At 50.5% G+C, this 26197-nt stretch overlaps 1 protein-coding gene across 1 annotated transcript in view; it reads left to right on the plus strand.

Annotated features, from left to right (window-relative positions):
• Window positions 1-839: 839 nt before the first annotated feature.
• The window catches only part of grik5 (glutamate receptor, ionotropic, kainate 5), a 158134-nt gene continuing 132776 nt past the window's right edge, over window positions 840-26197 (plus strand). The window contains exons 1-4 of the mRNA XM_086002407.1: window positions 840-845; window positions 1878-2043; window positions 4171-4349; window positions 5471-5524. Of these exons, the coding sequence (XP_085858533.1) occupies window positions 840-845; window positions 1878-2043; window positions 4171-4349; window positions 5471-5524 (405 nt within the window). The remainder of the gene's footprint in view (window positions 846-1877; window positions 2044-4170; window positions 4350-5470; window positions 5525-26197) is intronic.

Consider the following 26197-nt stretch of genomic DNA (forward strand, 5'->3'; position numbering starts at 1 on the left):
GTTTAGGATGGGTTGAGGGTGAGTATTTGGGATGAGTTGAGGGTGAGGGTTTAGGATGGGTTGAGGGTGAGGGTTTAGGATGGGTTGAGGATACGGGTTTGCGATGGGTTTAGGTTGAGGGTGAGGGTTTGGGATTGGTTCAGGGTGAGGATTTGGGATGAGTTGAGGGTGAGGGTGAGGGTTTGGGATTGGTTCAGGGTGAGGGTTTGGGATGAGTTGAGGGTGAGGGTGAGGGTTTGGGATTGGTTCAGGGTGAGGGTTTGGGATGGGTTGAGGATGAGGGTGTGGGTTTGGGATGAGTTGAGGGTGAGGGTGAGGGTGAGGGTTTGGGTTGGGTTGAGGGTGAGGGCGAGGGTTTGGGATGGATTGAGCATGTTGGTTTGGGATGGGTTGAGGGTGAGTGTTTGGGATGGATTGAGGGTGAGGGTGTGGGTTTGGGATGAGTTGAGAGTGAGGGTGAGGGTTTGGGATGAATTGAGGGTGAGGGTGCGGGTTTGGGATGAATTGAGAGTGACGGTGAGGGTTTGGGATGGGTTGAGGGTGAGGGTGTGGGTTTGGGATGAGTTGAGGGTGAGGGTGTGGGTTTGGGATGAGTTGAGGGTGAGGGTGAGGGTTTGGGATGGGTTGAGGGTGAGGGTGTGGGTTTGGGATGAGTTGAGGGTGAGGGTGAGGGTTTGGGATGGGTTGAGGGTGAGGGTGTGGGTTTGGGATGAGTTGAGGGTGAGGGTGAGGGTTTGGGATGGGTTGAGGGTGAAGGTGAGGGTGAAGGTATAGGTTGGGAATAGTTGAGTGTGCGGGTTTGGAATGGGTTGAGGGTGAGGGTTTGGGATGGATTGAGGATGAAGGTCAGGGTGAGGATTTGGGATAGATTGAGGGTGAGTGTGAGGGTTTGGGATAGGTTGAGGGTTGAGGGTGAGGGTGAGGATTTAGATTGATTGAGGATGAGGGTGAGGGTGAGGGTGAGGGTGAGGGTTTGGGATGGATTGAGGGTGAGGGTGTGGGTTTGGGATGGGTTGAGTGTGAGGGTTTGGGGTGGGTTGAGGGTGAGGGTTTAGGATGGGTTGAGGGTGAGTATTTGGGACGAGTTGAGGGTGAGGGTTTAGGATGGGTGAGGGTGAGGGTTTAGGATGGGTTGAGGGTGAGTATTTGGGATGAGTTGAGGGTGAGGGTTTGGGGTGGGTTGAGGGTGAGGGTTTAGGATGGGTTGAGGGTGAGGGTTTGGGATGAGTTGAGGGTGAGGGTGAGGGTTTGGGATGGATTGAGGGTGAGGGTGAGGGTTTGGGATGAGTTGAGGGTAAGGGTGAGGGTTTGGGATTGGTTGAGGGTGAAGGTGAGGGTGAAGGTATAGGTTGGGAATAGTTGAGTGAGCGGGTTTGGAATGGGTTGAGGGTGAGGGTTTGGAATGGGTTGAGGGTGTAGACGAGGGTTTGGGATGGTTTGAGGGTGAAGGTCAGGGTGAGGATTTGGGATAGATTGAGGGTGAGGGTGAGGGTGAGGGTTTGGGATAGGTTGAGGGTTGAGGGTTTGGGATGGGTTGAGGGTGAGGGTGAGGATTTGGGATGGATTGAGGATGAGGGTGAGGGTGAGGGCATGGGTTGGGATGAGTTGAGGGTGTGGATTTGGGATGGGTTGAGGGTTGAGGGTGAGGTTGAGGGTTTGGGATGGGTTGAGGGTTGAGGGTTTGGGATGGGTTGAGGGTTGAGGGTTTGGGATGGGTTGAGGGTGAGGGTGAGGGTGAGGGTTGAGGTTTGGGATGAGTTGAGGGTGCGGGTTTTGGGATGGGTTGAGGGTTGAGGGTGAGGGTGAGGGTTTGGGATGAGTTGAGGGTGACTGCCAGGGTGAGGGATCTGAACTTTCTCTAAACTCTCTTTCTGTAGATTCCCCACATTAAGGTTGGTCCCGAAGAGACCCCGAAATTACAGTACTTGAGATTTGCTTCCATCAGCCTGTACCCCAGTAATGAAGACATCAGCCTGGCGGTGAGCAGTATCCTGAAGTTCTCCAGCTGCCCCTCCACCAGCCTCGTCTGTGCCAAGGCTGAATGTAAGGACACAAATCGATGCTCACTCTCTGTAATCACTCAACAGCCTGCCCCCACTAAAACCAAACTCCTCCCAGTCTCCCTCATCCCCTCTCCCACGAGTTCTCAACCTCGGTGATTTCCCCAGCAACCCTTGCCCTCTCTCCTCTGAGCTCACTGCCCTCCCGTGCTTCCTAAACCTCTCCCTCCTAAAAACTCCCTGACCCATATTCACTGCCACCCTCTTGACCTTGCCATCTCCCATGGCCTCTCTACTCTTGTGGTCTTTGTAGTGTATGTGCTTTAAGTCAGAACTACTTTTTACAGCTCCTGTATACTGTAGTACTGGCAGTAACCACACCGGTATATAAGCTGTGCGCATGCCTCTGTACTCCAGTCTAGAGATGACCCTCCTCCAGTAAAGACCTGTTGTTTGTTATATACAGCATCCGTGTAATTCTTTATCCACTGAACCACGGATCTAACAGTCTTGAGCACAGATAAGTCCATCTCTGATCATTCCCTTGTATCCCTCATTACCCTCACCCTCTTCCAATCCCACACCCTTCTGTGTCCACCCCTAGAATAAACTCTCCCTCGAGTCACTTACAACGGCACTTTCAAACTCCCAACTGCCAAGTCTTTGGCCCTCCATTGGCCCCAATACTTCTGCCGCTATCGATTTGCCTAAACATTCCCTCACTTCCAGCCTTGTCCCCTCACTCTCTCCCATCTCAGTTGTCTCTCCAGTATGGCCCCTTCGCTCCCTTCATTCCAAGGAGCAGAAGTATGAGTGTATCTGGTCCACCACTGGTTTGGTATCAATCACCATAGGAATATAGGAACAGGAGGAGACCATTCATCCCCTCGAGCCTGTTCCACCAATAAATTAGATCATGGCTGATCTGTATCTTAAATCCATCTATTCGCCTTGGTTCTGTATCCCTTAATACCTTTACCCAACAAAATTCTCTCAATCTCAGTTTTGAAATTGTCAATTGACCCCCAGCCTCAACAGCATTTTGGGGAGAGAGTTCCAGATTTCCACTCCCCTTTCTGACATCGCAACAACAAAAACAACTTGTATTTATATAGCGCCTTTATTGTCGTAAAATGTACCAAGGCGCTTCACAGGAGCGTTATCAATCAAAATTTGACACTGAGTCACGTAAGGAGATATTAGGGCAGGTGACCAAAAGCTTGGTCAAAGAGGTAGGTTTTAAGGAGCGTCTTAAAGGAGGAAAGAGAGAGGTAGAGAGGCGGAGAGATTTAGGGAGAGAATTCGAGAACTTAGAGCCTTGGCAGCTGAAGGCACGGCCGCCATTGGTGGAGCGATTAGAATCGGGGATGCTCAAGACACCAGAATTGGAGGAGCGCAGGTATCTCGGGGGGTTGTGGGGCTGGAGGAGATTACAGTGATAGGGAGGAGCGAGGCCATGGAGGGATTTGAAAACAAGGATGAGAATTTTGAAATCGAGGCGCTGCTTAACCGGGAGCCAATGTAGCTCAGTGAGAACCGGAGTGATGGGTGAACGGGACTTGGTGCAGGTTAGGACAAGGGCAGCAGAGTTTTGGATGACCTCAACTTTACGGAGAGTGGAATGTGGGAGGCCGGCCAGGAGTGCGTTGGAATAGTCAAGTCTGGAGGCAACAAAGGCATGGATGAGGGTTTCAGCAGCAGATGAGCTGAGGCAGGGGCGGAGTCGGGCGTTGTTACGGAGGTGGAAATGGGTGGCCTTAGTGATATGTGGTCGGAAGCTCATCTCAGAGTCAAATATGACACCAAGGTTGCAAACAGTCTGGTACAGCCTCAGACAGCTGCCAGGGAGAGGGATGGAGTTGGTGGCTAGGGAACGGAGTGTTGTGGCGGGGACCGAAGACAATAGCTTCAGTCTTCCCAATATTTAGTTGGCCTTACAAGGCCTAGCTCTAATTTTAAGATTATGCTCCTTACTCTGGATTCTCCCATCAAAGGAAATAGTTTCTCTCTACCCAGTGTTGCTCTCTATAGACAGTGCTGAGATCCTTGTTTTCAAATCCCTCCATGACCTCGCTCCTCCCTATCTCTGTTATGGTATCTCAGCTCCGTGACTGGAAGTCTAACTCCATTTTTTGTTGTTGTCTCGCTCCCTCTTGCCTCTCCTCTGCAGGCCTCCTTCGCCTGGAGGAGCTAGTGCGGCAGTTCCTGATTTCGAAGGAATCGCTCTCGATACGAATGCTGGACCATTCCAATGACCCCACGCCGCTGCTGAAAGAAATCCGTGATGACAAGATCTCCACCATCATCATCGACGCCAATGCTTCTGTGTCTTATCTCATTCTGAAAAAGGTCAAGTGAGGGCCCTAGGCTTTCTGGGGGCTTCTGTTACAGGGAAGGGATGCAGTTGGGACCTGCCTCGGTGGTGGGGGGGGGGGGGGTTGAGGAGTACGAGAGGGCAACCCTCAAGGGGAGGGTGGGGGGAGATGTAGCCTACGTTGCAGAGAGGGGTGTGACATGAACCGGTCCTTGCAACAGTTGGAACCCCTTTCATTCAGAAACATAGAAACATAGAAGGTAAGAGCAGGAGTAGGCCATTCGGCCCCTCGAGCCTGCTCCGCCATTCAATGTGATCATGGCTGATCATCCAAATTCAGTACCCTGTCCCTGCTTTCTCCCCATACCCCTTGATCGCTTTAGCCTTAAGAAATATATCCAACTCCTTCTTGAATATATTTAATGAATTGGCCTCTACTGCCTTCTGTGGTAGAGAATTCCACAGGTTCACCACTCTCTGGGTGAAGAAATTCCTCCTCATTTCTGTCCTAAATGGCTTACCCCTTATCCTTAGACTGTGACCCCTGGTCCTGGACTCCCCGACCATCGGGAACATCCTTCCTGCATCTAGTCTGTCCAGTCCTGTCAGAATTTTATAAGTTTCAAAGTGGATAACCTCGTATTTATCCACGTTATATTGCATCTGCCATGCTTCTGCCCAATCACCCAACCTGTCCAAATCATCCTGGAGTTTCTCGGCATCCTCCTCACAGCACACACGCCCACCCAGCTTTGTGTCATCTGCAAACTTGGAGATATTACATCTAGTTCCCTCGTCCAGATCAGTAAAGCGTGAGGTGAAGCCAGGTGTAGGGGCGGGAGGTGAAAACCAACTCTTCAATGGCCTGCGCTGGTTTGCCATTTGATTATTGCCGGCCTGTAAAGGCTGCTGCTGGATTCACTGACCTCTTTGTGCTTTGCGCTAGCCGTGGCTCAGCTGCTGCCAAATCACCTTCAGTTAGAAGGTCGTGGGTTCAAGTATCACCCCAGAAACGCGAACCCCATAACCCAGACTGACACTCAAAAGTGCAATGCTGAGGGAGCGTGGCACAGTCGGACATGCCGTCTTTCGGACAAGATGTTATCCGAGGCCCCTGGTAGCTATCAGATCACATGACTATTGGTTTCCATTACAGGCTGCTGAATTGGGAATGACCTCAGCATACTACAAGTACATCCTTACCACGATGGTAAGTACATCCTCAATGCATGGTAAACAGCCCTCGCCACATATTACAATTCCCTCACCTGATGGTAAACACTCCCATACCACAGGATAAACACCACCTGTATATTCAGGGTAAAGGTCAAGGTACAGGGTTCCTGTGTATTCAGGGTAAGTGTCACTGTACAGGATCCCTGTGTATTCAGGGTAAGGGTCACTGTACAGGGTCCCTGTGTGTTCAATGTAAGGGTCACTGTACAGGGTCCCTGTATATTCAGGGGAAGGGTCACTGTACAGGGTCCCTGTGTATTCAGGGAAAGGGTCACTGTACGGGGTCCCTGTGTATTCAGCGTAAGGGTCACTGAGAAGGGTCCCAGTGTATTCAGGGTAAGGGTCACTGTACAGGGTCCCTGTGTATTCAGGGAAAGGGTCACTGTACAGGGTCCCTGTGTATTCAGGGTAAGGTTCACTGTACAGGATCCCTGTATATTCAGGGTAAGGGTCACTGTACAGGGTCCCTGTGTATTCAGGGAAAGGGTCACTGTACAGGGTCCCTGTGTATTCAGGGTAAGGGCCACTGTGCAGGGTCCCTGTGTATTCAGGGTAAGGGTCACTGTACAGGGTCCCTGTGTATTCAGGGTAAGAGTCACTGTACAGGGTCCCTGTGTGTTCAGGGTAAGGGTCACTGTACAGGGTCCCTGTGTGTTCAGGGTAAGGGTCACTGCACAAGGTCCCTGTGTATTCAGGATAAGGGTCACTGTGCAGGGTCCCTGCGTATTCAGGGTAAGGGTCACTGTACAGGGTCCCTGTGTATTCAGGGTAAGAGTCACTGTACAGGGTCCCTGTGTGTTCAGGGTAAGGGTCACTGTACAAGGTCCCTGTGTATTCAGGGTAAGGTTCACTGTACAGGGTCCCTGTGTATTTAGGGTAAGGGTCACTGTACGGGGTCCCTGTGTATTCAGGGTGAGGGTCACTGTACAGGGTCCCTGCGTATTCAGGGTAGGGGTCACTGTACATCGTCTCTGTGTATTCAGGGTAAGGGTCACTGTGCAGGGTCCCTGTGTATTTAGGGTAAGGGTCACTGTACGGGGTCCCTGTGTATTCAGGGTAAGGGTCACTGTACAGGGTCCCTGTGTATTCAGGGTAAGGTTACTGTACAGGGTCCCTGTGTATTTAGGGAAAGGGTCACTGTACAAGGTCCCTGTGTATTCAGGGTAAGGGCCACTGTACAGGGTCCCTGTGTATTCAGGGTAAGGGTCACTGTACAGGGTCCCTGTGTATTCATGGTAAGGGTCACTGTACAGGGATCCTGTGTATTCAGGGTAAGGATCACTGTACAGGGCCGCTTCTGTATACAGGGTAAGGATCACTGTACAGGGTCCCTGTGTATTCAGGGTAAGGATCAGTGTATAGATTCCCACGGTATTCAGGGTAAGGGTCACTGTACAGGTTCCCTGTGAATTCAGGGTAAGGGTCACTGTACAGGGTCCCTGTGTATTCAGGGTAAGGGTCACTGTACAGAGTCCCTGTGTATTCAGGGTAAGGGTCACTGTACAGGGTCCCTATGTATTCACGGTAAGGGTCACTGTACAGGGTCCCTGTGAATTCAGGGTAAGGGTCACTGTACAGAGTCCCTGTGTATTCAGGGTAAGGGTCGCTGTACAGGATCCCTGTGTATTCAGGGTAAGGGTCACTGTACAGGGTCCCTGCGTATTCAGGGTAAGGGTCACTGTACATCGTCTCTGTGTATTAAGGGTAAGGGTCACTGTACAGGGTCCCTGTGTATTCAGGGTAAGGGTCGCTGTACAGGATCCCTGTGTATTAAGGGTAAGGGTCCCTGTACATCGTCTCTGTGTATTCAGGGTAAGGGTCATTGTACAGGTCCCTGTGTATTCAGGGAAAAGGTCACTGTACAGAGTCCCTGTGTATACAGGATATGGGTCATTGTACAGGGTCCCTGTGCATTCAGGGTATGGGTCACTGTACAGGATCCCTATGTATTCAGGATAAGGGTCACTGTACAGGGACCCTGTGTATTCAGCGTAAGGGTAACTGTACAGAGTCTCTGTGTATTCAGGGTAAAGGTTCACTGTACAGGGTCCCTGTGTATTCAGGGTAAGGGTTACTGTACAGGGTCCCTGTGTATTCAGGGTAAGAGTCACTGTACAGAGTCACTGTGTATTCAGGGTAATGGTCACTGCACAGGGTCCCTGTATATTTAGGGAAAAGGTCACTGTAGAGAGTCCCTGTGTATTCAGGGTAAGAGTCACTGCACACGGTCCCTGTGTATTCAGTGTAAGGGTTACTGTACAGGGTCCCTATGTATTCAGGCTAAGGGTCACTGTACAGGGTCCCTATGTATTCAGGGTAAGGGTCACTGTACAGGGTCCCTGTGTATTCAGAGTGAAACTCACTGTACAGGGTTCCTGTGTATTCAGGGTAAGGGTCACTGTACAGGGTCCCTATGCATTCAGGGTAAGGTTCACTGTACAGAGTCCCTGTGTATTCAGGGTAAGGGTCACTGTACAGGGTCCCTGTGTATTCAGGGTAAGGGTCACTGTACAGGGATCCTGTGTATTCAGGGTAAGGATCACTGTACAGGGCCGCTTCTGTATACAGGGTAAGGATCACTGTACAGGGTCCCTGTGTATTCAGGGTAAGGATCAGTGTATAGATCCCCACGGTATTCAGGGTAAGGGTCACTGTACAGGTTGCCTGTGAATTCAGGGTAAGGGTCACTGTACAGGGTCCCTGTGTATTCAGGGTAAGGGTCACTGTACAGAGTCCCTGTGTATTCAGGGTAAGGGTCACTGTACAGGTTCCCTATGTATTTACGGTAAGGGTCACTGTACAGAGTCCCTGTGTATTCAGGGTAAGGTTCACTGTACGGGGGACCTGTGTATTCAGGGTAAGTGTCACTGTACAGGGTGCCTGTGTATTCAGGGTAAGGGTCACTGTAAAGGTTCCCTGTTTATTCAGGGTAAGGATCACTGTACAGGGTCCCTCTGTATTCAGGTTAAGGGTCACTGTACAGGGTCCCTGTGTATTCAGGGTAAGGGTAACTGTACAGGGTCGCTGTGTATTCAGGGTAAGGTTCACATTACAGGGTCCCTGTGCATTCAGGGTAAGGGTCACAGTACAGGGACCCTGTGTATTCAGGGTAAGGATCACTGTACGGGGGACCTGTGTATTCAGGGTAAGTGTCACTGTACAGGGTGCCTGTGTATTCAGGGTAAGGGTCACTGTACAGGGTCCCTGTGTATTCAGGGTAAGGGTCTCTGTACAGGGTCCCTGTGTATTCAGGGTAAGTGTCACTGTACAGGGTCCCTGTGTATTCAGGGTAAGGTTCACTGTACAGTGCCCCTGTGTATTCAGGGTAAGGTTCACATTACAGGGTCCCTGTGGATTCAGGGTAAGGGTCACAGTAGAGGGTCCCTGTATATTCAGGGTAAGGGTCACTGTACAGGGTCCCTGTGTATTCAGGGTAAGGGTTACTGTAAATGGTCCCTGTGTTTTCAGGGTAAGGGTTACTGTACAGGGTCCCTGTGTATTCAGGGTAAGGGTCACTGTACAGGGTCCCTGTGTATTCAGGGTAAGGATCACTGTACAGGGTCCCTGTGTATTCAGGGTAAGGGTCACTGTACAGGGTCCCTGTGTATTCAGGGTAAGGGTCACTCTACAGAGTCCCTGTGTATTCAGGGAAAGGGTCACTGTACAGGGTCCCTGTGTATTCAGGTAAGGTCACTGTACAGGGTCCCTGTGCGTTCAGGGTAAGGGTCACTGTACAGGATCCTTGTGTATTCAGGGCAAGGGTCACTGTACAGGGTCCCTGTGTATTCAGGGTGTGGGTCACTGTACAGGGTCCCTGTTTATTCAGGGTAAGGGTTAATGTACAGGGTCCCTGTGCATTCAGGGGAAGGGTTACTGTGCAGGGTCACTGTGCAATCAGGGTAAGTGTTACTGTACAGGGTCCCTGTGTATTCAGGGTAAGGGTTACTGTACAGGGCCCCTGTGCATTCAGGGTAAGGGTCACTGTACAGGATCCTTGTGTATTCAGGGCATGGGTCACTGCACAGGGTCCCTGTGTATTCAGGGTAAGGGTCACGGTACAGGGTCCTTGTGTATTCAGGGTAAGGGTTACTGTACAGGGTCCCTGTGCATTCAGGGTAAGGGTCACTGTACAGGGTACATGTGTATTCAGGGTAAGGGTCACTGTACAGGGTCCCTGTGTATTCAGGGTAAGGGTTACTGTACAGGGTCCCTGTGTATTCAGGATAAGGGTCACTATACAGGGTCCCTGTGTATTCTGGGTAAAGGTCACAGTACAGGGTCCCTGTATATTCAGGGTAAGGGTCACTGTACAGGGTCCCTGTGTATTCAGGGTAAGGGTTACTAAACAGGGTCCCTGTGTATTCAGGGTAAGAGTTAATGTACAGGGACCCTGTGTATTCAGGGTAAAGTTACAGTACAGGGTCCCTGTGTATTCAGGGTAAGGGTCACTGTACAGGGTCCCTAAGTATTCAGGGTAAGGGTCACTGTACAGGGTCCCGGTGTATTCACGGTAAGGGTCACTGCACAAGGTCCCTGTGTATTCAGGGTAAGGGTCACTGTACAGTGTCCGTGTATATTCAGGGTAAGGGTCACTGTAAAGGGTCCCTGTGTATTCAGGGTAAGGGTCACTGTACAGGGTCCCTGCGTATTCAGGGTAAGGCTCACTGTACGGGGGACCTGTGTATTCAGGGTAAGTGTCACTGTACAGGGTGCCTGTGTATTCAGGGTAAGGGTCACTGTACAGGGTCCCTCTGTATTCAGGTTAAGGGTCACTGTACAGGGTCCCTGTGTATTCAGGGTAAGGGTAACTGTACAGGGTCCCTGTGTATTCAGGGTAAGGTTCACATTACAGGGTCCCTGTGCATTCAGGGTGAGGGTCACAGCACAGGGTCCCTGTGTATACAGGGTCCCTGTCTATTCAAGGTAAGGTTTACTGTACAGGGTCCCTGAGTTTTCAGGGTAAGGGTTAATGTACAGGGTCCCTGTGTATTCAGGGTAAGGATCAATGTGCAGGGTCCCTGTGTATTCAGGGTAAGGGTCACTGTACAGGGTCCCTGTGTATTCAGGGTAAGGCTCACTGTACGGGGGACCTGTGTATTCAGGGTAAGTGTCACTGTACAGGGTGCCTGTGTATTCAGGGTAAGGGTCTCTGTACAGGGTCCCTGTGTATTCAGGGTAAGTGTCACTGTACAGAATCCCTGTGTATTCAGGGTAAGGTTCACTGTACAGTGTCCCTGTGTATTCAGGGTAAGGGTCACTGTACAGGGTACCTATGTATTCAGGGTAAGTGTTAATGTACAGTCCCTGTGTATTCAGGGTAAGGGTCACTGTACAGGGTCCCTGTGTATTCAGGGTAAGGGTCACTGTACAGAGTCCCTGTGTATTCAGGGTAAGGGTCAGTGTACAGGGTACCTGTATATGCAGGGTAAGGCTCATTGTACAGAGTCCCTGTGTATTCAGGGTAAGGGTCACTGTACAGGTTCCCTGTTTATTCAGGGTAAGGGTCACTGTACAGGGTCCCTCTGTATTCAGGTTAAGGGTCACTGTACAGTGTCCCTGTGTATTCAGGGTAAGGGTAAATGTACAGGGTCCCTGTGTATTCAGGGTAAGGTTCACTTTACAGGGTCCCTGTGTATTCAGGGTAAGGGTCACTGTACAGGGTCCCTGTGTATTCAGGTAAGGTCACTGTGCAGGGTCCCTGTGTGTTCAGGGTAAGGGTCACTCTACAGGGTCCCTCTGTATTCAGGGTGAGGGTCACTGTACAGGGTCCCTGTGCATTCAGGGGAAGGGTTACTGTACAGGGTCACTGTGCAATCTGGGTAAGTGTTACTGTACAGGGTCCCTCTGTATTCAGGGTGAGGGTCACTGTACAGGGTCCCTGTGCATTCAGGGGAAGGGTTACTGTACATGGTCACTGTGCAATCAGGGTAAGTGTTACTGTACAGGGTCCCTGTGTATTCAGGGTAAGGGTTACTGTACAGGGTCCCTGTGCATTCAGGGTAAGGGTCACTGTACAGGGTCCTTGTGTATTCAGGGCAAGGGTCACTGCTCAGGGTCCCTGTGTATTCAGGGTAAGGGTCACTGTACAGGGTCCTTGTGTATTCAGGGTAAGGGTTGCTGTACAGGGTCCCTGTGCATTCAGGGTAAGGGTCACTGTACAGGGTCCTTGTGTATTCAGGGCAAGGTTCACTGTACAGGGTCCCTGTGCATTCAGGGTGTGGGTCACTGTACAGGGTTCCCTTTGTATTCATGGTAAGGGTTACTGTACAGGGTCCCTGTGTATTCAGGATAAGGGTCACTTTACAGGGTCCCTGTGTATTCTGGGTAAAGGTCACTGTACAGGGTCCCGCTGTATTCACGGTAAGGGTCACTGCACAAGGTCCCTGTGTATTCAGGGTAAGGGTCACTGTACAGTGTCCGTGTATATTCAGGGTAAGGGTCACTGTAAAGGGTCCCTGTGTGTTCAGGGTAAGGGTCACTGTACAGATTCCCTGTTTATTCAGGGTAAGGGTCACTGTAAAGGGTCCCTCTGTATTCAGGTTAAGGGTCACTGTACAGTGTCCCTGTGTATTCAGGGTAAGGGTAACTGTACAGGGTCCCTGTGTATTCAGGGTAAGGTTCACTTTACAGAGTCCCGGTGTATTCACGGTAAGGATCACTGCACAAGGTCCCTGTGTATTCAGGGTAAGGGTCACTGTACAGTGTCCGTGTATTTTCAGGGTAAGGGTCACTGTAAAGGGTCCCTGTGTATTCTGGGTAAGGGTCACTGTACAGGGTCCCTGCGTATTCAGGGTAAGGGTCACTGTACAGGGTCCCTGTGTATTCAGGGTAAGGCTCACTGTTCGGGGGACCTGTGTATTCAGTGTAAGCGTTACTGTACAGGGTGCCTGTGTATTCAGGGTAAGGGTCACTGTAGAAGGTTCCCTGTTTATTCAGGGTAAGGGTCACTGTACAGGGTCCCTCTGTATTCAGGTTAAGGGTCACTGTACAGGGTCCCTGTGTATTCAGGGTAAGGGTAACTGTACAGGGTCCCTGTGTATTCAGGGTAAGGTTCACATTACAGGGTCCCTGTGCATTCAGGGTAAGGGTCACAGTACAGGATCCCTGTGTATACAGCGTCCCTGTATATTCAGGGTAAGGTTTACTGTACAGGGTCCCTGAGTTTTCAGGGTAAGGGTTACTGTACAGGGTCCCTGTGTATTCAGGGTAAGGGTCACTGTACAGGGTCCCTGTGTATTCAGGGTAAGGCTCACTGTACGGGGGACCTGTGTATTCAGGGTAAGTGTCACTGTACAGGGTGCCTGTGTATTCAGGGTAAGGGTCACTGTATAGGGTCCCTGTGTATTCAGGGTAAGTGTCACTGTACAGTGTCCCTGTGTATTCAGGGTAAGGTTCACTGTACAGTGTTCCTGTGTATTCAGGGTAAGGGTCACTGTACAGGGTACCTGTGTATTCAGGGTAAGTGTTAATGTACAGTCCCTGTGTATTCAGGGCAAGGGTCACTGTACAGGGTCCCTGTGTATTCAGGGTAAGGGTCACTGTACAGAGTCCCTGTGTATTCAGGGTAAGGGTCAGTGTACAGGGTACCTGTATATGCAGGGTAAGGCTCACTGTACAGAGTCCCTGTGTATTCAGGGTAAGGGTCACTGTACAGGTTCCCTGTTTATTCAGGGCAAGGGTCACTGTACAGGGTCCCTCTGTATTCAGGTTAAGGTTCACTGTACAGTGTCCCTGTGTATTCAGGGTAAGGGTAACTTTACAGGGTCCCTGTGGATTCAGGGTAAGGGTCACAGTACAGGGTCCCTGTGTTTTCAGGGTAAAGGTCACTGTACAGGGTCCCTGTGTATTCAGGGTAATTGTTACTGTACAGGGTCCCTGTGATTTCAGGGTAAGGGTTACTGTACAGGGTCCCTGTGTATTCAGGGTAAGGATCACTGTACAGGGTCCCTGTGTATTCAGGGTAAGGATCACTGTACAGGGTCCCTGTGTATTCAGGGTAAGGGTCACTGTACAGGATCCCTGTGTATTCAGGGTAAGGGTCACTCTACAGAGTCCCTGTGTATTCAGGGTAAGGTCACTGTACAGGGTCCCTGTGTATTCAGGTAAGGTCACTGTACAGGGTCCCTGTGTGTTCAGGGTAAGGGTCACTGTACAGGGTCCCTCTGTATTCAGGGTAAGGGTCACTGTAAAGGGTCCCTGTGCGTTCAGGGGAAGGGTTACTGTACAGGGTCACTGTGCAATCAGGGTAAGTGTTACTGTACAGGGTCCCTGTGTATTCAGGGTAAGGGTTACTGTACAGGGTCCCTGTGCATTCAGGGTAAGGGTCACTGTACAGGGTCCTTGTGTATTCAGGGCAAGGGTCACTGCACAGGGTCCCTGTGTATTCAGGGTAAGGGTCACTGTACAGGGTCCTTGTGTATTCAGGGTAAGGGTTACTCTACAGGGTCCCTGTGCATTCAGGGTAAGGGTCACTGTACAGGGTCCTTGTGTATTCAGGGCAAGGGTCACTGTACAGTGTCCCTGTGTATTCAGGGTGTGGGTCACTGTACAGGGTCCCTGTTTATTCAGGGTAAGGGTTACTGTACAGGGTCCCTGTGTATTCAGGATAAGGGTCAATATACAGGGTCCCTGTGTATTCTGGGTAAAGGTCACTGTACAGGGTCCCTGTGTATTCAGGGTAAGGGTCACTGTACAGGGTCCCTGTGTATTCAGGGTAAGGGTTACAGTACAGGGTCCCTGTGTATTCAGGGTAAGGGTCACTGTACAGGGTCCCTAAGTATTCAGGGTAAGGGTCATTGTACAGGGTCCCGGTGTATTCACGGTAAGGTTCACTGCACAAGGTCCCTGTGTATTCAGGTTAAGGGTCACTGTACAGTGTCCGTGTATATTCAGGGTCAGGTTCACTGTAAAGGGTCCCTGTGTATTCAGGGTAAGGATCACTGTACAGTGTCCCTGTGTATTCAGGGTAAGGGTCACTGTAAAGGGTACCTGTGTATTCAGGGTAAGTGTTAATGTACAGTCCCTGTGTATTCAGGGTAAGGGTCACTGTATAGGGTCCCTGTGTATTCAGGGTAAGGGTCACTGTACAGGTTCCCTGTTTATTCAGGGTAAGGGTCATTGTACAGTGTCCCTCTGTATTCAGGTTAAGGGTCACTGTACAGAGACCCTGTGTATTCAGGGTAAGGGTCAGTGTACAGGGTACCTGTATATTCAGGGTAAGGGTCACTGTACAGAGTCCCTGTGTATTCAGGGTAAGGGTCACTGTACAGGTTCCCTGTTTATTCAGGGTAAGGGTCATTGTACAGTGTCCCTCTGTATTCAGGTTAAGGGTCACTGTACAGGGTCCCTGTATATTCAGGGTAAGGGTAACTGTACAGGGTCCCTGTGTATTCAGGGTAAGGTTCACATTACAGCGTCCCTGTGTATTCAGGATAAGGGTCACTATACAGGGTCCCTGTGTATTCTGGGTAAAGGTCACAGTACAGGGTCCCTGTATATTCAGGGTAAGGGTCACTGTACAGGGTCCCTGTGTATTCAGGGTAAGGGTTACTAAACAGGGTCCCTGTGTATTCAGGGTAAGAGTTAATGTACAGGGACCCTGTGTATTCAGGGTAAAGTTACAGTACAGGGTCCCTGTGTATTCAGGGTAAGGGTCACTGTACAGGGTCCCTAAGTATTCAGGGTAAGGGTCACTGTACAGGGTCCCGGTGTATTCACGGTAAGGGTCACTGCACAAGGTCCCTGTGTATTCAGGGTAAGGGTCACTGTACAGTGTCCGTGTATATTCAGGGTAAGGGTCACTGTAAAGGGTCCCTGTGTATTCAGGGTAAGGGTCACTGTACAGGGTCCCTGCGTATTCAGGGTAAGGCTCACTGTACGGGGGACCTGTGTATTCAGGGTAAGTGTCACTGTACAGGGTGCCTGTGTATTCAGGGTAAGGGTCACTGTACAGGGTCCCTCTGTATTCAGGTTAAGGGTCACTGTACAGGGTCCCTGTGTATTCAGGGTAAGGGTAAATGTACAGGGTCCCTGTGTATTCAGGGTAAGGTTCACATTACAGGGTCCCTGTGCATTCAGGGTGAGGGTCACAGCACAGGGTCCCTGTGTATACAGGGTCCCTGTATATTCAAGGTAAGGTTTACTGTACAGGGTCCCTGAGTTTTCAGGGTAAGGGTTAATGTACAGGGTCCCTGTGTATTCAGGGTAAGGGTTACTGTACAGGGTCCCTGTGTATTCAGGGTAAGGATCAATGTGCAGGGTCCCTGTGTATTCAGGGTAAGGGTCACTGTACAGGGTCCCTGTGTATTCAGGGTAAGGCTCACTGTACGGGGGACCTGTGTATTCTGGGTAAGTGTCACTGTACAGGGTGCCTGTGTATTCAGGGTAAGGGTCTCTGTACAGGGTCCCTGTGTATTCAGGGTAAGTGTCACTGTACAGAGTCCCTGTGTATTCAGGGTAAGGTTCACTGTACAGTGTCCCTGTGTATTCAGGGTAAGGGTCACTGTACAGGGTACCTATGTATTCAGGGTAAGTGTTAATGTACAGTCCCTGTGTATTCAGGGTAAGGGTCACTGTACAGGGTCCCTGTGTATTCAGGGTAAGGGTCACTGTACAGAGTCCCTGTGTATTCAGGGTAAGGGTCAGTGTACAGGGTACCTGTATATGCAGGGTAAGGCTCACTGTACAGAGTCCCTGTGTATTCAGGGTAAGGGTCACTGTACAGGTTCCCTGTTTATTCAGGGTAAGGGTCACTGTACAGGGTCCCTCTGTATTCAGGTTAAGGGTCACTGTACAGTGTCCCTGTGTATTCAGGGTAAGGGTAAATGTACAGGGTCGCTGTGTATTCAGGGTAAGGTTCACTTTACAGGGTCCCTGTGTATTCAGGGTAAGGGTCACTGTACAGGGTCCCTGTGTATTCAGGTAAGGTCACTGTGCAGGGTCCCTGTGTGTTCAGGGTAAGGGTCACTCTACAGGGTCCCTCTGTATTCAGGGTGAGGGTCACTGTACAGGGTCCCTGTGCATTCAGGGGAAGGGTTACTGTACAGGGTCACTGTGAAATCTGGGTAAGTGTTACTGTACAGGGTCCCTCTGTATTCAGGGTGAGGGTCACTGTACAGGGTCCCTGTGCATTCAGGGGAAGGGTTACTGTACATGGTCACTGTGCAATCAGGGTAAGTGTTACTGTACAGGGTCCCTGTGTATTCAGGGTAAGGGTTACTGTACAGGGTCCCTGTGCATTCAGGGTAAGGGTCACTGTACAGGGTCCTTCTGTATTCAGGGCAAGGGTCACTGCTCAGGGTCCCTGTGTATTCAGGGTAAGGGTCACTGTACAGGGTCCTTGTGTATTCAGGGTAAGGGTTGCTGTACAGGGTCCCTGTGCATTCAGGGTAAGGGTCACTGTACAGGGTCCTTGTGTATTCAGGGCAAGGTTCACTGTACAGGGTCCCTGTGCATTCAGGGTGTGGGTCACTGTACAGGGTCCCTTTGTATTCAGGATAAGGGTCACTTTACAGGGTCCCTGTGTATTCTGGGTAAAGGTCACTGTACAGGGTCCCGGTGTATTCACGGTAAGGGTCACTGCACAAGGTCCCTGTGTATTCAGGGTAAGGGTCACTGTACAGTGTCCGTGTATATTCAGGGTAAGGGTCACTGTAAAGGGTCCCTGTGTGTTCAGGGTAAGGGTCACTGTACAGGTTCCCTGTTTATTCAGGGTAAGGGTCACTGTAAAGGGTCCCTCTGTATTCAGGTTAAGGGTCACTGTACAGTGTCCCTGTGTATTCAGGGTAAGGGTAACTGTACAGGGTCCCTGTGTATTCAGGGTAAGGTTCACTTTACAGGGTCCCGGTGTATTCACGGTAAGGGTCACTGCACAAGGTCCCTGTGTATTCAGGGTAAGGGTCACTGTACAGTGTCCGTGTATTTTCAGGGTAAGGGTCACTGTAAAGGGTCCCTGTGTATTCTGGGTAAGGGTCACTGTACAGGGTCCCTGCGTATTCAGGGTAAGGGTCACTGTACAGGGTCCCTGTGTATTCAGGGTAAGGCTCACTGTACGGGGGACCTGTGTATTCAGTGTAAGCGTTACTGTACAGGGTGCCTGTGTATTCAGGGTAAGGGTCACTGTAGAAGGTTCCCTGTTTATTCAGGGTAAGGGTCACTGTACAGGGTCCCTCTGTATTCAGGTTAAGGGTCACTGTACAGGGTCCCTGTGTATTCAGGGTAAGGGTAACTGTACAGGGTCCCTGTGTATTCAGGGTAAGGTTCACATTACAGGGTCCCTGTGCATTCAGGGTAAGGGTCACAGTACAGGGTCCCTCTGTATTCAGGTTAAGGGTCACTGTACAGGGTCCCTGTGTATTCAGGGTAAGGTTCACATTACAGGGTCCCTGTGCATTCAGGGTAAGGGTCACAGTACAGGGTCCCTGTGTATTCAGGGTAAGGGTCACTGTACAGGGTCCCTGTGTATTCAGGGTAAGGGTCACTGTACAGGGTCCCTGTGTATTCAGGGTAAGGCTCACTGTACGGGGGACCTGTGTATTCAGGGTAAGTGTCACTGTACAGGGTGCCTGTGTATTCAGGGTAAGGGTCACTGTATAGGGTCCCTGTGTATTCAGGGTAAGTGTCACTGTACAGAGTCCCTGTGTATTCAGGGTAAGGGTCACTGTACAGGGTACCTGTGTATTCAGGGTAAGTGTTAATGTACAGTCCCTGTGTATTCAGGGCAAGGGTCACTGTACAGGGTCCCTGTGTATTCAGGGTAAGGGTCACTGTACAGAGTCCCTGTGTATTCAGGGTAAGGGTCAGTGTACAGGGTACCTGTATATGCAGGGTAAGGCTCACTGTACAGAGTCCCTGTGTATTCAGGGTAAGGGTCACTGTACAGGATCCCTGTGTATTCAGGGTAAGGGTCACTCTACAGAGTCCCTGTGTATTCAGGGTAAGGGTCACTGTACAGGGTCCCTGTGTATTCAGGTAAGGTCACTGTACAGGGTCCCTGTGTGTTCAGGGTAAGGGTCACTGTACAGGGTCCCTCTGTATTCAGGGTAAGGGTCACTGTAAAGGGTCCCTGTGCGTTCAGGGGAAGGGTTACTGTACAGGGTCACTGTGCAATCAGGGTAAGTGTTACTGTACAGGGTCCCTGTGTATTCAGGGTAAGGGTTACTGTACAGGGTCCCTGTGCATTCAGGGTAAGGGTCACTGTACAGGGTCCTTGTGTATTCAGGGCAAGGGTCACTGCACAGGGTCCCTGTGTATTCAGGGTAAGGGTCACTGTACAGGGTCCTTGTGTATTCAGGGTAAGGGTTACTGTACAGGGTCCCTGTGCATTCAGGGTAAGGGTCACTGTACAGGGTCCTTGTGTATTCAGGGCAAGGGTCACTGTACAGTGTCCCTGTGTATTCAGGGTGTGGGTCACTGTACAGGGTCCCTGTTTATTCAGGGTAAGGGTTACTGTACAGGGTCCCTGTGTATTCAGGATAAGGGTCAATATACAGGGTCCCTGTGTATTCTGGGTAAAGGTCACTGTACAGGGTCCCTGTGTATTCAGGGTAAGGGTCACTGTACAGGGTCCCTGTGTATTCAGGGTAAGGGTTACAGTACAGGGTCCCTGTGTATTCAGGGTAAGGGTCACTGTACAGGGTCCCTAAGTATTCAGAGTAAGGCTCATTGTACAGGGTCCCGGTGTATTCACGGTAAGGTTCACTGCACAAGGTCCCTGTGTATTCAGGGTAAGGGTCACTGTACAGTGTCCGTGTATATTCAGGGTCAGGTTCACTGTAAAGGGTCCCTGTGTATTCAGGGTAAGGGTCACTGTACAGGGTCCCTGCGTATTGAGGGTAAGGATCACTGTACAGTGTCCCTGTGTATTCAGGGTAAGGGTCACTGTAAAGGGTACCTGTGTATTCAGGGTAAGTGTTAATGTACAGTCCCTGTGTATTCAGGGTAAGGGTCACTGTATAGGGTCCCTGTGTATTCAGGGTAAGGGTCACTGTACAGGGTCCCTGTGTATTCAGGGTAAGGGTCACTGTACAGAGACCCTGTGTATTCAGGGTAAGGGTCAGTGTACAGGGTCCCTGTGTATTCAGGGTAAGGGTCACTGTACAGAGACCCTGTGTATTCAGGGTAAGGGTCAGTGTACAGGGTACCTGTATATTCAGGGTAAGGGTCACTGTACAGAGTCCCTGTGTATTCAGGGTAAGGGTCACTGTACAGGTTCCCTGTTTATTCAGGGTAAGGGTCATTGTACAGTGTCCCTCTGTATTCAGGTTAAGGGTCACTGTACAGGGTCCCTGTATATTCAGGGTAAGGGTAACTGTACAGGGTCCCTGTGCATTCAGGGTAAGGGTCACAGTACAGGGTCCCTGTGTATTCAGGGTGAGGGTCACTGTACAGGGTCCCTGTATATTCAGGGTAAGGATCACTAGACAGGGTCCCTGTGTATTCAGGGTAAGGGTCACTGTACAGGGTCCCTGTGTATTCAGGGTAAGGGTCACTGTACATGGTCCCTGTGTATTCAGAGTAAGGGTCACTGTACAGGGTCCCTGTGTATTCAGGTAAGGTCACTGTACAGGGTCCCTGTGTATTCAGGGTAATGGTCACTGTACAGGGTCCCTATGTATTCAGGGTAATGGTCACTGTACAGGGTCCCTATGTATTCAGGGTAAGGGTCAATGTACAGAGACCCTGTGTATTCAGGGTAAGGGTCAATGTAGAGGGTCCCTGTGTATTCTGGCTAAAGTTCACTGTACAGGGTCCCTATGTATTCAGGGTAAGGGTCACGGTACAGGGCCCCTGTGTATTCAGGGTAAGAGTCACTGTACAGGGTCCCTCTGTATTCAGGGTAAGGGTCACTGTACAGGGTCCCTGTGCATTCAGGGTAAGGGTCACTGTGCAGGGTTCCTGTGTATTCAGGGTAAGGGTCACTGTACAGGGTCCCTGTGTATTCAGGGTAAGGCTCACTGTACGGGGGACCTGTGTATTCAGGGTAAGTGTCACTTTACAGGGTGCCTGTGTATTCAGGGTAAGGGTCTCTGTACAGAGTCCCTGTGTATTCAGGGTATGGGTCACTGTACAGGGTCCCTGTGTATTCAGGCTAAGGGTCACTGTAGAGGGTCCCTGTGTATTCAGGGTAAGGGTTACTGTACAGGGTCCCTGTGTATTCAGGGTAAGGTTTACTGTACAGGGTCCCTGTGTATTCAGGTAAAAGGTCACTGTACAGAGTCGCTACGTATTCATGGTACGGGTCACTGTACAGTGTCCCTGTGTATTCAGGGTAATGATCAGTGTACAGGGTACCTGTATATTCAGGGTAAAGTTCACTATACAGGGTCCCTGTGTATTCATGGTAAGGGTCACTGTGCAGGGTCCCTCTGTATTCAGGTTAAGGGTCACTGTGCAGGGTCCCTCTGTATTCAGGTTAAGGGTCACTGTACAGGGTCCCTCTGTATTCAGGTTAAGGGTCACTGTACAGGGTCCCTGTGTATTCAGGGTAATGGTCACTGTGCAGGGTCCCTCTGTATTCAGGTTAAGGGTCACTGTACAGGGTCCCTGTGTATTCAGTGTAAGGGTAACTGTACAGGCTCCCTGTGTATTCAGGGTAAGGTTCACTGTACAGAGTCCCTGTGTATTCAGGGTAAGGGTCACTGTACAGGGCCCCTGTGTATTCAGAGTAAGGGTCACTGTACAGGGTCACTGAGTATTCAGGGTAAGGGTCAGTGTACAGGGTCCCTGTGTATTCAGGGTAAGGGTCAATGTACAGGGTCCCTCTGTATTCAAGGTAAGGGTCACTGTACAGGGTCCCTGTGTATTCAAGGTAAGGGTTACTGTACAGCGTCCCTGTGTATTCAGGGTAAGGGCCACTATACAGGGTCCCCGTGTATTCAGGTTAAGGGTCACTATACAGGGTCCCTGTGTATTCAGGATAAGGGTCACTGTACAGGGACCCTGTGTATTCAGGGTGAGGGTCACTGTACAGGGTCTCTGTTTATTCAGGGTAATGGTCAGTGTACAGGGTCCCTCTGTATTCAGGGTAAGTTTCACTGTGTATTCAGGGTAATGGTTACTGTACAGGGTCCCTGTGTATTCAGGGTAAGGGTAACTGTAGAGGGTCCCTGTGTATTCAAGGTAAGGGTAAATTTACAGGGTCCCTGTGTCTTCAGGATAAGGGTTACTGTACAGGGTCCCTGTGTATTCAGGGTAAGGGCCAATGTACAGGGTCCCTGTTTATTCAGGGTGAGGGTCACTGTACAGGGTCCCTGTGTATTCAGGGTAACGGTCACTGTACATGGTGCCTGTTTATTCAGGTAAGGGTCACTGTACAGTGTCCCTGTGTATTCAGGGTAATGGTCACTGTACATGGTGCCTGTGTATTCAGGGTAAGGGTCACTGTACCGAGGCCCTGCGTATTCAGGGTAAGGCTCACTGTACAGGGTCCCTGAGTACTCAGGGTAAGGGTCACTGTACAGGGTCCCTGTGTATTCAGGGTAAGGGTCACTGTACAGGGTCCCTGTGTATTCAGGGTAAGGGTCACTGTACAGGGTCCCTGTGTATTCAGGGTAAGGGTCACTGTACAGGGTCCCTGTGTATTCAGAGTAAGGGTCACTGTACAGGGTCTCTGTGTATTCAGGGTAAGGGTCAGTGTACAGGCTCCCTGTGTATTCAGGGTAAGGGTCAATGTACAGGGTCCCTATGTATTCAAGGTAAGGGTCACTGTACAGGGTCCCTGTGTATTCAAGGTAAGGGTTACTGTACAGCGTCCCTGTGTATTCAGGGTAAGGGCCACCATACAGGGTCCCCGTGTATTCAGGTTAAGGGTCACTATACAGGGTCCCTGTGTATTCAGGATAAGGGTCACTGTACAGGGTCCCTGTGTATTCAGGGTGAGGGTCACTGTACAGGGTCTCTGTTTATTCAGGGTAATGGTCAGTGTACAGGGTCCCTCTGTATTCAGGGTAAGTTTCACTGTGTATTCAGGGTAATGGTTGCTGTACAGGGTCCCTGTGTATTCAGGGTAAGGGTAACTGTAGAGGGTCCCTGTGTATTCAAGGTAAGGGTAAATTTACAGGGTCCCTGTGTATTCAGGATAAGGGTTACTGTACAGGGTCCCTGTGTATTCAGGGTAAGGGCCAATGTACAGGGTCCCTGTTTATTCAGGGTGAGGGTCACTGTACAGGGTCCCTGTGTATTCAGGGTAACGGTCACTGTACATGGTGCCTGTGTATTCAGGGTAAGGGTCACTGTACAGTGTCCCTGTGTATTCAGGGTAATGGTCACTGTACATGGTGCCTGTGTATTCAGGGTAAGGGTCACTGTACCGAGGCCCTGCGTATTCAGGGTAAGGCTCACTGTACAGGGTCCCTGAGTACTCAGGGTAAGGGTCACTGTACAGGGTCCCTGTGTATTCAGGGTAAGGGTCACTGTACAGGGTCCCTGTGTATTCAGGGTAAGGGTCACTGTACAGGGTCCCTGTGTATTCAGGGTAAGGGTCACTGTACAGGGTCCCTGTGTATTCAGGGTAAGAATTTCTGTACAGGGTCTCTGTGTATTCAGGGTAAGGGTTATTGTACAGGGTCCCTGTGTATTCAGGGTAAGAATCACTGCACAGTGTCCCTGTGTATTCAGGGTAAGGGTCACTGTACAGGGTCCCTGTGTATTCAGGGTAAGGGTTACTGTACAGGGTCCCTGTGAATTCAGGGTAAGGGTCACTGTGCAGGATCCCTTTGTATTCAGGGTAACGGTCACTGTACAGGGTCCCTGTGTATTCAGGGTAAGGGTTACTGTACAGGGTCCCTGTGTCTTCAGGGTAAGGGTTACTGTACAGGGTCCCTGTGTATTCAGGGTAAGGATCACTGAACAGGGTCCCTGTGAATTCAGGGAAAGGGTCACTGTACAGGGTCCCTGTGTATTCAGTGTAAGGCTCACTGTACAGGGTCCCTCTGTATTCAGGGTAACGATCACTGTACATGGTGCCTGTGTATTCAGGGTAAGGGTCACTGTACTGAGTCCCTCTGTATTCAGGGTAAGGGTCAATGTACAGGGTCCCTCTGTATTCAGGGTAAGGGTTACTGTACAGGGTCCCTGTGTATTCAGGGTAAGGATCACTGTACAGGGTCCCTGTGTATTCAGGGTAAGGGTCACTGTATAGGGTCCCTGTGTATTCAGGGTAAGAGTCACTGTACAGGGTCCCTAAATATTCAGGGTAAGGGTCACTGTAGAGGGTCCCTGTGTATTCAGGGAAAGGGTTACTGTACAGGGTCCCTGTGTATTCAGGGTAAGGGTCACTGTACAGGGTCCCTGTGTATTCAGGGTAAGGGTCACTGTACAGGGTCCCTAAGTATTCAGGGTAAGGGTCACTGTACAGGGTGCCTGTGTATTCAGGGTAAGGGTCACTGTACAGAGTCCCTGTGTATTCAGGGTAAGGTTCACTATACAGGGTCCCCGTGTATTCAGGTTAAGGGTCACTATACAGGGTCCCTGTGTATTCAGGGTAAGGGTCACTGTACAGTGTCCCTGTGTATTCAGGGTGAGGGTCACTCTACAGGGTCTCTGTTTATTCAGGGTAATGGTCAGTGAACAGGGTCCCTCTGTATTCAGGGTAAGTTTCACTGTACAGGGTCCCTGTGTATTCAGGGTAATGTGTACTGTACAGGGTCCCTGTGTATTCAGGGTAAGGGTAACTGTAGAGGGTCCCTGTGTATTCAAGGTAAGGGTAAATTTACAGGGTCCCTGTGTATTCAGGATAAGGGTTACTGTACAGGGTCCCTGTGTATTCAGGGTAAGGGTCACTGTGCAGGGTCCCTGTTTATTCAGGGTGAGGGTCACTGTACAGGGTCCCTGTGTATTCAGGGTGAGGGTCACTGTACAGGGTCCCTGTGTATTCAGGGTAACGGTCACTGTACATGGTGCCTGTGTATTCAGGTAAGGGTCACTGTACAGTGTCCCTGTGTATTCAGGGTAATGGTCACTGTACATGGTGCCTGTGTATTCAGGGTAAGGGTCACTGTACCGAGGCCCTGCGGATTCAGGGTAAGGCTCACTGTACAGGGTCCCTGAGTACTCAGGGTAAGGGTCACTGTACAGGGTCCCTGTGTATTCAGGGTAAGGGTCACTGTACAGGGTCCCTGTGTATTCAGGGTAAGGGTCACTGTACAGGGTCCCTGTGTATTCAGGGTAAGGGTCACTGTACAGGGTCCCTGTGTATTCAGGGTAAGAATTTCTGTACAGGGTCTCTGTGTATTCAGGGTAAGGGTCAGTGTACAGGGTCCCTGTGTATTCAGGGTAAGGGTCAATGTACAGGGTCCCTCTGTATTCAAGGTAAGGGTCACTGTACAGGGTCCCTGTGTATTCAAGGTAAGGGTTACTGTACAGCGTCCCTGTGTATTCAGGGTAAGGGCCACTATACAGGGTCCCCGTGTATTCAGGTTAAGGGTCACTATACAGGGTCCCTGTGTATTCAGGATAAGTGTCACTGTACAGGGTCCCTGTGTATTCAGGGTGAGGGTCACTGTACAGGGTCTCTGTTTATTCAGGGTAATGGTCAGTGTACAGGGTCCCTCTGTATTCAGGGTAAGTTTCACTGTGTATTCAGGGTAATGGTTACTGTACAGGGTCCCTGTGTATTCAGGGTAAGGGTAACTGTAGAGGGTCCCTGTGTATTCAAGGTAAGGGTAAATTTACAGGGTCCCTGTGTATTCAGGATAAGGGTTACTGTACAGGGTCCCTGTGTATTCAGGGTAAGGGCCAATGTACAGGGTCCCTGTTTATTCAGGGTGAGGGTCACTGTAAAGGGTCCCTGTGTATTCAGGGTAACGGTCACTGTATATGGTGCCTGTGTATTCAGGGTAAGGGTCACTGTACAGTGTCCCTGTGTATTCAGTGTAATGGTCACTGTACATGGTGCCTGTGTATTCAGGGTAAGGGTCACTGTACCGAGGCCCTGCGTATTCAGGGTAAGGCTCACTGTACAGGGTCCCTGAGTACTCAGGGTAAGGGTCACTGTACAGGGTCCCTGTGTATTCAGGGTAAGGGTCACTGTACAGGGTCCCTGTGTATTCAGGGTAAGGGTCACTGTACAGGGTCCCTGTGTATTCAGGGTAAGGGTCACTGTACAGGGTCCCTGTGTATTCAGGGTAAGAATTTCTGTACAGGGTCTCTGTGTATTCAGGGTAAGGGTTACTGTACAGGGTCCCTGTGTATTCAGGGTAAGAATCACTGCACAGTGTCCCTGTGTATTCAGGGTAAGGGTCACTGTACAGGGTCCCTGTGTATTCAGGGTAAGGGTTACTGTACAGGGTCCCTGTGAATTCAGGGTAAGGGTCACTGTACAGGATCCCTTTGTATTCAGGGTAACGGTCACTGTACAGGGTCCCTGTGTATTCAGGGTAAGGGTTACTGTACAGGGTCCCTGTGTCTTCAGGGTAAGGGTTACTGTACAGGGTCCCTGTGTATTCAGGGTAAGGATCACTGAACAGGGTCCCTGTGAATTCAGGGAAATGATCACTGTACAGGGTCCCTGTGTATTCAGTGTAAGGCTCACTGTACAGGGTCCCTCTGTATTCAGGGTAACGATCACTGTACATGGTGCCTGTGTATTCAGGGTAAGGGTCACTGTACTGAGTCCCTCTGTATTCAGGGTAAGGGTCAATGTACAGGG

This window comes from Somniosus microcephalus, chromosome 12, assembly GCF_052327205.1.
Source record: "Somniosus microcephalus isolate GS21.2 chromosome 12, FLI_Smic_1.0, whole genome shotgun sequence".
In the NCBI taxonomy this organism is placed as follows: Eukaryota; Metazoa; Chordata; class Chondrichthyes; order Squaliformes; family Somniosidae; genus Somniosus; species Somniosus microcephalus.